Source organism: Penicilliopsis zonata, assembly GCF_001890105.1.
Source record: "Penicilliopsis zonata CBS 506.65 unplaced genomic scaffold ASPZOscaffold_20, whole genome shotgun sequence".
Classification (NCBI taxonomy): Eukaryota; Fungi; Ascomycota; class Eurotiomycetes; order Eurotiales; family Aspergillaceae; genus Penicilliopsis; species Penicilliopsis zonata.
The window spans coordinates 146,171-159,527 of record NW_019208928.1 but is presented as its reverse complement, the minus strand read 5'-3'; the positions used below and the strand labels follow the sequence as shown (position 1 = coordinate 159,527).

The following is a 13,357-nucleotide window of genomic DNA, read 5'->3' as shown; positions in this document are numbered from 1 at the left end:
CACCCCAATCTTCTAATGTTAATACACCACTACACATTACTCGTGCGTGTCCTCGATATCCCAAATCCCACTTGATGATATATGACTGCGATACCAATTTGCATTGCTCGCCTTCTCTCTGATACACTCTCTCGCTTACTTTCCCGAGTTGTCTCCCTCATGAATCTTAGATTGAGAAGATCTCGACATGGTTTTTTCATGTCGTCTTTTGTCCTTACGGATATCATAGATTTCTGCATAGAATCTCTTGAGCTCATAATTATCACGACCCGCCATTCTATGGGACACTCGCTCTCCACGATCTAGACCTACATAAGCACCAACTACCTAGTCAGTTATTTATTTAGTGGCCGATTCTACTTTGTACTCTATTTCCTTGTAAAAGCCGAACACCGCCAAATTAAACAAGGTGCTTAGCCTCATGGTCAGGCCGGCCTCCCGTGCAACTAATTTAGTGTGCAGAAGGTCTCTTTGCAATAAAAAAAAGGAAAAAGGAAAAAGGAAAAAATTACGAAGCCATCCTACTCCGTATAGAGTAATCAAAATCTGACTGTCAGATGATGAGGTTAGATAGCCTGTGGCGTTCTCAAACTTCGTCTGTCTTGCCTGGAGCGGGCTTTCGTTTCCCTTCACCCTGATGAGCAAGGTCGCATTCCTCGGTGGGGATATAGCGGTGACACAGAGGGTGAGCAGTGAGTTCTTCCCGGGGAGCCCGTCTCTACTACATAGTCCATACAGCTGGAAGTTTTGACGGTGGCATTCTCTGTAAGACGTACACCATGTCCACCGGTAGTGATTGGTGGTTACTTTCTTGCGCAACGGGGGGGGGTTTGTTACGAAGGAATCTGTCTACCAGTTGCGATGGTGTTGCCTGTGCTTCGTACCAATAGATAGAGAGTAGTACGTGGGGGAAAGTAAAACCAGGAGATGAAGATACTGGCAGAGTTGAGAGAATGTGGTGTGATTTTTGCGGGCACGTGTCCGATCAAAACAAACGTGCGATGGGAGTCGTTTCTTCCTGCATCGCCAGAACAGCAGGCAGCACGCAGAGGGAGAAATAAAGAGGGGGGGAGAGAACGGGGGAGGTTGGACTCTGGAGACTCGAGAGGGACAAGAACACGCATTCTTCGGCAGTCTGGCCAGTGTCTGCGCCCCTTCTAGAAGAAATTCCTCTCTTGCTTGGATTCCTGCCAACTCACCTCCCCCTCACAGGCTGACGCCAACCCACGCCCACGCCCACGCCTACTCCGTACGCCCACGCCCACGCCAACGCCAACGCCGATAAGGCCCTCTTCTGGAATGAGGACGAGAGGAATGTGGCAGAAGCAAGTCTCCCATGGCAAAATAATCGCGGGTAAGCCACGAATTAGTTGACGATACGTTGATGTTTTTGCCTCGAACTAACGGTGGATGCAGACTTGGACAGACCCGCCCACGATCTCTGTCGAAGACTTCCATTTCTGGGAACCTGTCGTGGGACCCCCTCCTCCAGCTGGCCTCAAGGCAATGAACGCTTCTCACTCGTCTAACCGTTGTTCGCTGAAGACCAGAACCACCGGCTCATCCCCCCTCCTTCGGACCGTGGGGCAAAACGCCCGCGCCTCTTGTGAAAAAAAAAAAAAAAAAGGAAAGGGAATTTTAGCCCTGCGATTTGTCCTTGTCGGACCATCCCCCGCTATCATCGAGACTGCCCGACAATCGTCTCGCGTAGCTCGGTCTTACGCTGCCGTGGACCGGTGGATCGTCGACATGGGCTCCACTATCGCCGTGCCCTCACTGGGGCATGACTGCAGCTCTTCCTCGTCCCTGGCCCCGGAACCGTGTATCGACGTCAGAACAGCTGTTGGGGGATTGGGATCGTGATCCACGACGGCGAATTCCAGAAGATACCGCTGGTTGGCTGTGTCAAGTATGGGGACTTTACCCAGCTGGTATTTAAGGCCCCTGGGGAGGGGGGGGAGGAGAGGGAGAGAGGAAATTATAAAAAGACTGGTTGGTTTCTCCTCACGTCTTCTCCTTTGCATCACCACTCGGGGTTGGGGAAACTTACTTCAATCACAGCACTACGGAGTAAAAAAAAGCCATCGTCACCGCCACAAACCCTGCCCACCTCGATCTCTGCGAATTAAGCTAGCGAAGCTCCCCGGTGCTGTGGGTTGCATCCCAACCCCTGTCGAGAGCCAGACAGAAAACAGGGCCAACGCATGGGCACACGCTTCCCAGGCTTTACGGAGGACGCCGATTCCTCGCTAAGTATTATTGACAATTTATCCTTCTGGAAGCTCGACTTTTAAGTCCGCGCCCGACTCTTCGAGCATGTTTTGTCTGCCAGTAGGTGCTTTTGTCAACCTTGTAAAGCTGGACCTACATGCTTCTCTCGTCGAATTTGGCACCTGATCACGTCAAGTTTTGCCTGATTCCATATCTGTTCTGTGATTGTTCGCTCGATTACTCCACCCGAGGCCAGACCTACCCTGCCGCCGCCACGCTACAATTCTCCCCGGTCCGATACTGGGATTCTCGGGTCTTATCAGCCCATTATCACATCTGGTGACTCGGACTTATTCTCTGTGCTTCCATATTCTTGTCAGGGCTCCCTATCCCTGTGTTTGTCTTTTCAATCGATTGCCCCGTTTCTCTCTTCTTTTTTTTTGAAAGCGCCAACGGATTCGGTCTGACCTACGACTTCGAGCTAAGATCGCGTGAGAGAAATCGCCAGTGACCAAGACCAGCTCGGAATAAGAATGCCTGCATTGCAGATTCCATCTGATACCGACCTCGAGCGTGTCTCCTCTGATCAGAGGCTTGGATTCGCCATTCTTGCCCGAGATAATGATGACCTGAGCTCTACCGATTGTAGTGCGCCGATGAACATGCAGATGCCAGAAGAGAAACTGTCCTCTCAAAAAGCACGCCCTGTTGCCGCGATCCTGCAAATGACGACGATGACGATCATGCCAGAACCCTCCCAAGAGCCTCCTGCTGCCAACATAGTCCCTCCGGAGATTCTACTGCAGATCTACTGCATGCTGAGTCCCCGCGATTTTGAAAATGCGAGGAAGACATGTTCACAGTGGATGCGGATCAGCTTAGATCCCACTCTTCTGGAGAGCATGCTGAAAAGAGCAGGGTGGTGGGATGCCTGGCAGCGGGACCGCCAGATCTCCCGCCTTTCTCCCTCTGAGCCAGAAGAGAGTTTGGTGTGGCGGATGAGCAAACGGTTTGCAACAGAGTGTCTCCTATCCGGACGCAAGACGAACGTTGAAAGAGCGGGTTTTCTAACAACGTCTATCGTTGACTTCTCCAACCTATCCAACGGCCTTCCGGCCTCGAAGAACCGCGGATCGTTCTCTCATGCCCACGCGACCGTGTCGCTGGAAGAGCACGAGAGCCATGGCATGTCCAAATTCAACGTGAGCACCTGTGGCAACTATCTTCTTGTCACCTCAGGATCCATGATCTATATATACCGTCTTCTCTCACGGCAGGTCGGTGATTCGGTCCCAGTTTCTATCAATGCTCTTGGCGACCTGGATTTTGCCCCCATCTGTAGCATTGCCTGTCCCGCCGCTATTCTGTCTGTGACCATCGACACCACCGCCCCTAAATTTGTGGTCGCGGCTTTACTGCAAGGTCGGGTGGGTATGATCTGTGATATTGATCCTACTTGCCCCCGAGCAGCAGAGTCTATCGCTCGACAGTCTTCGGATCAAGAGTCGTTGGTGTCGCGAGCAATGCCTCCATTAACCATGACTCCCCAGCATTTTTACCGTGACATTTGTTCGCCAGACGACCCCCCTCACAGCGTTTCCATCTGTCCGGGCCGTCGATGCGTCGCGTTCGGGTGCGGAAACGGCATCGAGCTGCATTGGGTAGACGAGAAGACCAGGCAGGACTGTCGCAAGCATTTCCCAATGTCTCAACCGTCGGAGATCCTCCACTTCCTGCCAAGCCGCCCAGGAGAAGGAACACCATTAGAGTTACGCCTAATCTCATCTCTGGCTGGTCCAGGAATGCAAGGATGCCAGTGCGACGACGCATCGTACGGCGAAGCCCGACCGTCGTGTCAGTTCCATCTGCTCGCCGACGTCCACTCCTTCACCCGCTGGACAAACGCCAGTACCGGCAATCTCAGTCTCGTTCGCGCCACCCATTGCCATCACTACCGCGCGATTCCCATCAATGATGGGCTACATATCCTTTTCGTGGAGCCACGCACGGGACTGCTTTGTATCGGATCCGATGCCCCGATTGGTGGGCCGACTAGTCTGACACGAGCCTTGATCTGCGTGCCTCCATACGGCAAGGACCCGATGGACAGTAACCGAGAGCAACGGATCCCCACCGTCTTTGCCGCGGGCTCCGACCTCAGCTGGGGTCTGCGCGTGGTCGCCGCGTACGAAGATCGAATCGTTCTGTACTCCGTGCCGCTGGACGTCTTCAATGTGATCCGCAGGGAACGTGAACGGCAGGGCGACAGCGTCATGGGCGACAGTGACCTTGCCCGGGACTGGTTCCTGGATGTCGGTCGCAAGCGGCGGGAAAGCCTGGCCCAAAACCAGAGCGGCGACTGGGATTTCCTGCTCAGCGTCTCCTACCGCCCGACGGCAATGATGTGGCCGCTGAAGATCTACGGCAAGGAAATCGGCCGGATGGACCAGGTGGTCGAGCTAGCTCTCCAGTCCTCCACGGGCGGCGTCCGAGTCTGGGCGTTTGGCGCCTCCGGCGAAACCAACGTCATCGACGTGGACACTTTCACTTCCCCGGCGAGACCCCTCGGCGATGTCCCCTGCAAGTCCCTCTCGGTCGGTCCGGACGGCAGTCTCGTCTCACCAAAACTGATCGACCGGGCTGAGCTGGGATACCTTCCGCCCGCACCTTCATCCTTCTCCTCCTCCTCCTCCTCCTCCTCCTCTCCAGCGACGACTCCGTCCACCACCGCCTCTCGCAAACGAAAGCAAACAGACGACCGCCGCGACTTTGGCGGCCAGTATACCTCCAGCCAGCAGCTCCGCAAGATCATGACAGACTGTCTGGATTCCTCGACAGACAGCGAACCGGCATCGTCGGCATCTACGGCTCTCTCGGTGGCTATTAAGCGCCGCCCCTCGTTCGCGGCCTGTATCGTCGACTTCAAGATTCCCGAGCTCAGTGTTCGCGAAGGCCGATGGGTGGAGGCGTCCGCGTGAGGCCATCCATAGCCCTCCCTATCCATATATACACATACATACATATTGTAACTCTTTTTTTGTTGAAAGGTTCTCTCATCTCATATTTGCAGCGATTTCTTCATCTCATCATATACTCATGACCCTCTCAGCTTAGCGATAATGGAAATTATTGGGCTTGTACATTTCAAGCGTTCTCATACAGTCATACTTATGGACCAAGAATTGTAGAGCTGAACACAAACAAAAGTAAATCTCTGGCCGGAATCGATGATATAATCCTAGCAACTGGGAACGGACATGCTTCCTTTAGAAAGAAGCTGAAAATATCATGTCAATGAGACGTCATGACTACCTAGTAGGTAAGAACGGTATGAACCAGATTCGATCCAATTACTCTATGGCTAGCCTGGAGATGAAAAGATCTTGAAGTGGGAAAAGAAAAGCCTGCAAAATAAAATAATAAAAAAACGCAACGCTAAATAGTTTATGTGCTTCCATTCCACATGAAGTAGCAGATTGAAATCACCCGTAAGAACATGATCATGAAAGTGGAATGACAACCGAACTTTTCTTTATCGTAGGAGTCGGGATGAACCGAAGAAAATCTAATTGCCGATCTTTTCCTTCCGAGCGCGAACAGCCTTGGCCAGGAGCTCGAGAACGGACTCGGTATCCTCCCAGCCAATGCAGGCATCGGTGATACTGACTCCGTACTTAAGACCCGCCTTGCCCTCGGGAGGAACCTTCTGGCTGCCCTCATTGATATTGCTTTCAATCATCACCCCCATGATGCCAGTCTCGCCAGCGGTAATCTGTTCGGCCAGGACGGCCGCAACCTTGGGCTGGTTTCTGTGGTCCTTAAGGGAGTTGCCATGGCTGCAGTCGACCATAAGACGAGGCTTGAGACCCTTCTGGGTCAGCTTCTCCTTAGCCTCCTTAATGCTCTCGGCATCATAGTTGGTGCCCTTCTTTCCTCCGCGCAGGATCACGAAGCAATCGGGGTTGCCGACAGTTCCGACGATGGCGACCAGCCCGGGCTTTGTGACTGAAAGAAAGTGGTGAGGATGGTTAACGGCACCGATGGCATCCACAGCCACGTCCAAGGAGCCGTCGGTACCATTCTTGAAACCGACAGGGAAAGACAGACCGGAGGAAAGTTCGCGATGGACCTGGGACTCGGTGGTACGAGCACCGACAGCACCGACAGAAAGACAGTCCGCAAGAAACTGGGGGGAAATGGTATCGAGCATTTCACTGGCGATAGGCATGCCCTTGCCAGTAAGGTCAACGAAAAGCTGACGGGAGGTGCGCAGACCCTTGTTGATCTTGAAGCTGTTATCAATGTCAGGGTCGTTGATCAGACCCTTCCAGCCAACAGTAGTGCGAGGCTTCTCTAGGTAGGAGCGCATGACGATAAGCAACTCGTCCTTGTATTTGGCCTTCTGCTGCAGTAGTCGATCGCAGTACACCAGCGCCATATCGGGGTCATGGATGGAACAGGGTCCAATGACCACCAGAAGGCGTGTGTTGTCGGTGCCGTTGACGATCGCAGCTGCCTCCTTACGGCCATCCAGGACGGTCTGTTTCGAGATTTCGCTCATCGCGATCTCATGTTGCAGGAGGTTGGGAGGGGTCAAAGGGTTATAGCCACGAACTATGGAGAAGAGCACTTGTTAGCGATGGACCATCTCAATTAGATCGCAAAATGCAAAAAACACGTACTTCTCGCATCTTCGAGGTTGTCGTGGTTGCCCACGTTGGGATTCTCAATGAAGAACTGTGTACTCGAGTCAGTCAAGATCAAAAGGGCGCTTGCTGAAGTTCCGTCGCAATTACTTACAGACATATTGCAGTGGGGTTGCTTGCAGTAGAGAGGCAACTATATAGTATGATTTCTCACAGGTCTAATTGATAAGAGGGTTCAATATATAGTAACAACCATCAAACTCAAGGAAGCTGGGCTGTTGTCAGGGTAGGACAAGTCAGAAAAAATTATGAAAGAAAAAAAAAAAGTGACCTCTCAAGTTCTCTAAATTCCAAGCAAATCAGTCAAACTTGCGGACGAGTCACACCTTCCAGATCAGTCAGCTGTCCACCACGTGATAGTCCCCGGTGTCCTGATCCAGATTTGGCCTGGAATCCTCAATACCTCGGGACGTTCGACTACACGCCATCTTCAGTCTACCACAGCCTCCAGTCACCAGGCAACCACCTGAGGAACTGGCTAGAATACGGCTAATGGAAGAAAAGAGGCGTTGGAATTAAGTCCTGAACTTCGCCATATTGCTTTCCGCCACTGGCCACTCTACCAAATACGCAGTGCGGGGTAACTATTCCAGCGAAAGGCCCGACATCGGCTTGTGAGGCAAGAAGAAAGGGGCATGTCTTCAGTAACTAGGTAGGCACTACTGGACCTGACTACTTGGCGAGCCATTGAAAGGCGCTATGGACTAACACCGCTAGAATTTCAATCGCCGTGTGGCCTGCATCCGTAGATCCGGGGTAACTACTCGCCTTAGTCATCCACATCAAAAGTCACGACTCGCCTCATCCATTCGGGAAAACAGTGAAAATAGAGCGAGGCATTATCTGAACCCTTGTTGCTGGAGAAGTAAAAGGCTGGCTGTGGGCTAGTCATGGTTCATGACGTCCAGGGACTCCGTACTAGTCAATGTCGACAGAGACAAGATGGGCGGATATCTGCAACCAATAATGGAAAGCCAATCCATGATCTTCAACTTCTATCTTGAGATCAACTCCTTGCATTCATCGCCTTGGAATTCTAGGTATGAAGTATGGAAGTCTTCAGTAAGTAGTGATCTTCTTGCATCACCGCCCATGAGAAACTCTGCTGCTTTCACTGAAAAGAGAGAAAAGTAATTCACCAGAAGAACTCTGCAGCATACAGGAGACACAGTGTATCTGGCCTCCCACTAGCTACCTATCAAGCCAAAGGTGTAGAGGAGCCCGCTTTCCTGATACTTGGATGCGAATGAGAACTCATACCGCAGACTCGCACAACTCCCTTGCCTTGAGCCCTTGCCAACGGACGGAAAATGTGTAACACCCGTCATCTTGTATCGAGTCCGATGCCAGGACCAAAGGAAGCCTCGGATGGGCCATTTCCTACCTTGGATCCGGACTAGGAACTGTTGTCCCGGCCGTCCTACCCTAAAAGCACACTGGGTACTTGCGTCGACATTGCTACCCCGATGGATCACCATCGGATAATGACGTGCCGTGTACCCCCGACATATACAGCGCCTGCTGCGGGATACAGACTCATTGCCTGGAAAATGGGTATTGTGTGAATCTCAAGAAACCATGGGTGTTGAATGCTGGAAGCGCCGGCTGAGCTCGGTGGGAGCAAGAGCAGGGGAAGAAGCTCAGCAGCGCGGTGGGTATGCACAACCAACCGGGAGACCCAAGCACATACTTGTCGGAATGGAAACTATCCCAAGGAAATCGCAACAGGAGTATTCGACAAACACACCTGGCAAGGCTGGAGAGCACCTCATCGTGAGAGACAGCCTATTGTAGAGGGCTAGCCGTTGCTTTCTATCCTATAAAAATATATAATGATTTATCTTCCTATTGTATATGGAGCGGGATTGTTGGAATTAGGATACCATATTTGTAAATTTGTTTTATATATCTTCTGGCAAGAGAGGTAGGTATGTAGTAGTTACCACCTATTGGGATTTATTAATCGACATCATGATCTTTATTAGTAAAGAGTGTATCAGATACTCTATTCAATCTAACTTTTCTATACTCCTATCATATAGTTAAAGCCTACGCAGTAGTCAAGTCGCAGCATATCACGCCATTTGTCCGTCAGTTGTACGTCTACTGTAACCACTCATATTTAAACCACCCGAGTCCACAAAGCAAAGCCACATTCCTCCCCCTGCCAATGTCACTAGAATATCAAATTGAGATGAAGGGAGGTCGCGGATCTTGAGCTAACCTCTGAAGCTGGACTGAAGCATCATTGATCGCTACGGAAGACATCTCAGTTTTCCTTAATCTCCACCAGAACCACACATTTTCGGAGGAATATCATTTGTATAAATGTACAAAAAGAGATGGATCAGCCGGCAAAGACAGGGACACCAGTTTATTTCGAGGTGAAAACAGGCATGAACCCCTTTTCTATTAGAAACAACACAGGACAAGAATGACCACTCGTCAGATTATTGATTACACATCAACTCCGTCCGACGGCGCTGCGGTTGCTCCGCTCGCCGGTAGAACATGCTCGACTGAATTCAAGACGTTTCTGTGCTGATTATGTAGCACGGGGCATCTCGTCCCTATTAGGGCAGTCTCCCGTGGTAATTTGGTGAAAGATACCATGGATTCTTTGACCACAAGAGCAAACCACTGAACAATCCAACTAAACTCCAGCAATAATGACAGTTGACGAACAGAAGCGTGAACAGGGGGAGGCTGATCAGGCAGGAAGAAACGCGAAATGGCCATTCAGCGCCCTCAAGGCGTTTGAAAGATACTTCCCAGCCCGGCGATCATCACCCAAGACGAATGTCCCCGATCCTCTCCCCGAGACCACGACAGGCCGACGACGAGCATCGACCCTGGAGCAATCCCTCGACAAGGACGCGTCGCTCCCGGAGAAAGTCGTGACCCACGAACTCGAAGTTGTCGGAGATGACCATGCGAGAGACGAAGAGGATACCGCCCCGCAGACGGTGCTGTATCTCGCCTACGGATCGAACCTGGCGGCGAAAACCTTCCGTGGCACACGGGGAATCCGGCCGCTCTCGGAGTTGAAAGTGCTTGTGCCCAGCCTGCGCCTTACGTTTGATTTGCCGGGGATCCCATACACGGAGCCCTGCTTCGCGGGCACACGATCCAGAACACCAGGTTCCGAGGGAGGATGGATTGGGGAGACGAGCGATGATACCAGAGAGGATGAAGAAGAAGAAGAAGAAGAAAGAGAAAAAAGGGACGGCAAACCTCTGCTTCCAAACGGATACCGCAAGGACCGGTGGCGTAAGCCCCTCGTCGGCGTTGTCTACGAGGTCACCCTGTCGGACTACGCACGCATCATCGCCACGGAGGGCGGGGGTCGCGGCTACCGCGACGTGGTGGTCGACTGTTTCCCCTTTCCGGAGAAATACGACCCTTCCGACCCTGTCCCGGATACTCCCACGACAGAGCCATTCAAGGCGCACACCCTCCTCTCCCCGGCAACCGACACGCCGGGAACAACATCACCAGCGTCGCCTCTCCATCTCCACCTCCCCATCGACGCATCCTACGCTCAACCCTCGGCGCGGTATCTGGATCTGATACGCACCGGCGCAGCAGAACATAACCTCCCAACATCCTACCAGGCGTACCTTGCCCAAATCAGAGCGTACCGCGTGACCACCCCGCGCCAGCGCGTCGGCCAGGTGCTCTTCCTGGCTCTCTGGGCGCCGGGCCTGATGCTCACCTTGTTTCTATCCAGAGTTCTCGCTGGACCGGATGGCATCAGCCCGGCCTGGCTGATTCGGTTTGCGGATGTGTTGTTGGCGGCGATGTGGAAGAGCTATTATATCGCTTTTAGGCCGGTGTTTGGGGATGGCTTGAGGACGATTGGTGAGTAGTGCACTAGACGTAAATAATTCTATGTAAAGATAAAGTATTATAGGTAGTACATAGAAAATTACTGTGATGATAACGGAGAAGAGAGAATGCTACTTTTGCAGTAAATTGAAAAGTCCTACTTGACAAATGAAATCCATTGAGCTTAACAGGGTTTTTAAGGAAACGATATCTAGGGTACACAGATACAAGTGTTCTGAGAGACGGCTCTAACAAAACAGGCAGGTCGTCATCGGCAGGCCGAGAAGAAGGGAGAGTGTTCAAGATCAATCAGGCGGCTTGAGATCAGACTCGAGCTTTTCCCGGCCTGTCAACCACAGCCTGCAGATTATTTATCTAGCGACGGGAGACCGGGGGTGTGTACACAATCTTCCGTGTCTTGATCGGGGCCCACTTGTAGCGCTTGACCCAGACGCTCAGAGCAAAGAGACCGGTGAGGATGGCAATGGCCTTGGCACCCATCTTCTTGCGCTCGTCCATCTCGGGCTCGGCGGCCCAGTTGAGGAACTCAACAACGTCCTTGGCCATCTGGGAGGTGGTGGCGGGGGTACCGTCCTCGTACTCGACCACGCCGTCGAAGAGGACACGGGCCATGGCAATACCTGGTGCAATTAGCGACTATGTTCTAACCGAGGTCGGTCTCCCCCAAGAAGAAAAAAAGTACATACCAGTTCCGGGGAAGTAGGGGTTGAAGTTCATGCCCTCGGCGACGGAGGCACCAGCAGGGATCTCGTCAGGGTAGCCGGTCAGGAGGGAGAAAATGTAGTTGCAGCCGCCGTGGCGACCCTTGACGATCAAGCTCAGATCAGGAGGCAGGGCACCACCGTTGGCGGCACGGGCAGCCTCTTCGTTCTTGTAGGGGGCAGGGATGTAGTCGGAAAGCTTGCCAGGGCGCTTCTCAATCTCACCCTCGTTGTTGGGCTCGGTGTCGTACTCGTTCTCCTCGGCCATGGCCTTCATCTCGTCCACGGTGTGCATAACACCAACAAACGAGCGCCAGGGGACACGGGTAAGAGAGTGGCAGGAAGCGCAAACCTCACGGTAGACCTGGAAACCACGGCGCAGACTGGGGGAAAACGTTAAAAACCGTCGGCACAGAAAAAAAGAAGACGTTGAATTTGTCGCGGGATGGGGCATCACCTACGCAGCGTGATCAAAGGTCTTGTTCCACTTGGCGTGTTCCCAAGGGTATTGGGTAGCGTGCAGACTGCGAGAGGAGCATGGTCAGCCTTCATCCTTCCAAGATGCTGAATTGGCGGATGCTTTCGGAGGAACGGAGTGTGGGCAAAGAGCCACCCGCCATTCAACCACCACCAACCCATCAAAAAAAAAGACTCACCCCTCCTCAGCAGGCGTCATCGCAAATGCATCCTGTCCCCAAGCATAGGTCGCAGTCCCGACTGTGGCGACGGTCGCGGCGGCAGCAATAAGTGTGAGGTTGAAAGGGGAGCTGGTGGCCTCGGGGCCGGCTGTCGAGGAAGCGGCGCGCTGCAGCCTCTATTAGCAAAAAAAAGTCCCAAGTACTCTCACACGGATGCCAACAAGCGATTGTCCTTGTACACGGCGTCCAATGGGTCTCAAATGGCGAGGGGTCGCGTACCGTCGAGGTCTTGCCCAGCGTCGGGCGTGCGATGCCTCGGGCGGGCACCGAGCGGAGGACTGAACGTGCCAGCATTCTGAAAGAAATTGAGACCCTCCGATCGAATCACGAGAAGGGGTGGAGGCACAAAAGCCGCAGAGCTGGAAGAGAGGGGGGGGGAGGGGGGGTGGACAGAGGGAGCGGGAGTCCTTTCTGGAGGTTGAGGTTGAAGTTGTCGGCCGGTGCTGGGCAAGTTTCTCTTTGGGTTTGGAATTGGCTAAACCCTCGCTGTGATTGGCTGGTGGCTCCCGTCGGTGAAAACCGCGACTTTTTCGGAACACAAACGGCCTTCGTCTGATAGGCATACACCACCAGCATCTGCTCAGAACAACGCAGCGCTGGGAGGTGTATTGGATACATGGTTTCGGACGATGTATCAACAGAGGCGTTGACTATGGTTCTGATATTTTGACTCCTCTGTCTGTGGTTGTGGAGGTTGCCGTCCTTTGGCTGTCAGTCATTTCTGCCGACATTTCCCGTAGGCCGGGCACTCACTGCTCACCTCAGATGCTACCTCGTTAACATCAGAGACCTGCTTGCTATTTCTTTCTGTCATTGCTTCTCGGATCTACAGCTGACATTTACAGTGTGCTCAGCGTCAGTGTCTACATCGGATGTTCTGATATATTCCCATGGAAGTATTGTTGATGACTTGCGCCGATCAGAATGCTCATACAGCACCTCACAGGTTCTTGAAACCAGATCATAGACACTCGAACACTATTTATCCAGATTCTTGATATAGACACAACCGTCTTTCGGAAAGGCCATAATATTCGCTCATAATTCCGGGCATGTTGATAGCTCTGCCTAGTAGCTGCTGCGGCTAGTTTGAATGAGCTTGAATGAGCTTGATATGGAGACAATTACGTGCCGAAAGATGTTTTAATGGGTGATTTCGATCTCAGACTAAGAAAGACGTCAAAATGACTCA

The 13,357-nt window shown here is 52.4% G+C and overlaps 5 protein-coding genes across 5 annotated transcripts; 3 read left to right on the top strand and 2 right to left on the bottom strand.

The window, feature by feature from the left end:
* Positions 1 to 1,064: 1,064 nt before the first annotated feature.
* Positions 1,065 to 1,863, top strand: ASPZODRAFT_28541 (hypothetical protein; the record flags this gene model as incomplete). The annotated part of the gene is made up of 4 exons (XM_022728139.1): positions 1,065 to 1,144; positions 1,213 to 1,354; positions 1,427 to 1,606; positions 1,643 to 1,863. The coding sequence occupies exons 2-4, from the start codon at positions 1,300 to 1,302 to the stop codon at positions 1,861 to 1,863; spliced, it is 456 nt and encodes a 151-aa protein (XP_022577739.1). The 5' UTR covers positions 1,065 to 1,144; positions 1,213 to 1,299.
* A 1,091-nt stretch (positions 1,864 to 2,954) lies between these two features.
* Positions 2,955 to 5,189, top strand: ASPZODRAFT_74748 (hypothetical protein; the record flags this gene model as incomplete). The annotated part of the gene is made up of 2 exons (XM_022729990.1): positions 2,955 to 3,722; positions 3,762 to 5,189. The coding sequence occupies 2 exons, from the start codon at positions 2,955 to 2,957 to the stop codon at positions 5,187 to 5,189; spliced, it is 2,196 nt and encodes a 731-aa protein (XP_022577738.1).
* A 587-nt stretch (positions 5,190 to 5,776) lies between these two features.
* Positions 5,777 to 7,017, bottom strand: ASPZODRAFT_146249 (hypothetical protein; the record flags this gene model as incomplete). Its single annotated transcript, XM_022725159.1, has 3 exons — positions 5,777 to 6,825; positions 6,894 to 6,948; positions 7,012 to 7,017. 3 exons carry the CDS (start codon positions 7,015 to 7,017, stop codon positions 5,777 to 5,779), a joined length of 1,110 nt encoding a protein of 369 aa, XP_022577737.1.
* Positions 7,018 to 9,123: 2,106 nt separating this feature from the next.
* Positions 9,124 to 11,150, top strand: ASPZODRAFT_123954 (hypothetical protein). Its single transcript, XM_022721381.1, has 2 exons — positions 9,124 to 9,311; positions 9,367 to 11,150. Exon 2 carries the CDS (start codon positions 9,587 to 9,589, stop codon positions 10,784 to 10,786), a length of 1,200 nt encoding a protein of 399 aa, XP_022577736.1. The 5' UTR covers positions 9,124 to 9,311; positions 9,367 to 9,586; the 3' UTR covers positions 10,787 to 11,150.
* ASPZODRAFT_136429 (hypothetical protein) lies at positions 10,959 to 12,545 on the bottom strand. The gene is made up of 5 exons (XM_022724062.1): positions 12,385 to 12,545; positions 12,124 to 12,272; positions 11,929 to 11,991; positions 11,453 to 11,850; positions 10,959 to 11,386 (listed from the first exon to the last, which is right to left on the bottom strand). Exons 1-5 carry the CDS (start codon positions 12,457 to 12,459, stop codon positions 11,121 to 11,123), a joined length of 951 nt encoding a protein of 316 aa, XP_022577735.1. The 5' UTR covers positions 12,460 to 12,545; the 3' UTR covers positions 10,959 to 11,120.
* Positions 12,546 to 13,357: the final 812 nt, after the last annotated feature.

Bases quoted from the DNA above. Each gene is read 5' to 3' on its own strand.
- ASPZODRAFT_123954 (XM_022721381.1), top strand. From the start codon at position 9,587: ATGACAGTTGACGAACAGAAGCGTGAACAGGGGGAGGCTGATCAGGCA.
- ASPZODRAFT_136429 (XM_022724062.1), bottom strand. From the start codon at position 12,459: ATGCTGGCACGTTCAGTCCTCCGCTCGGTGCCCGCCCGAGGCATCGCA. The intron at 11,851-11,928 runs GTAGGTGATGCC...GTTTTCCCCCAG, and splicing joins AAGACCTTTGATCACGCTGC to TCTGCGCCGTGGTTTCCAGG. The intron at 11,387-11,452 runs GTATGTACTTTT...TAATTGCACCAG, and splicing joins CCCCTACTTCCCCGGAACTG to GTATTGCCATGGCCCGTGTC.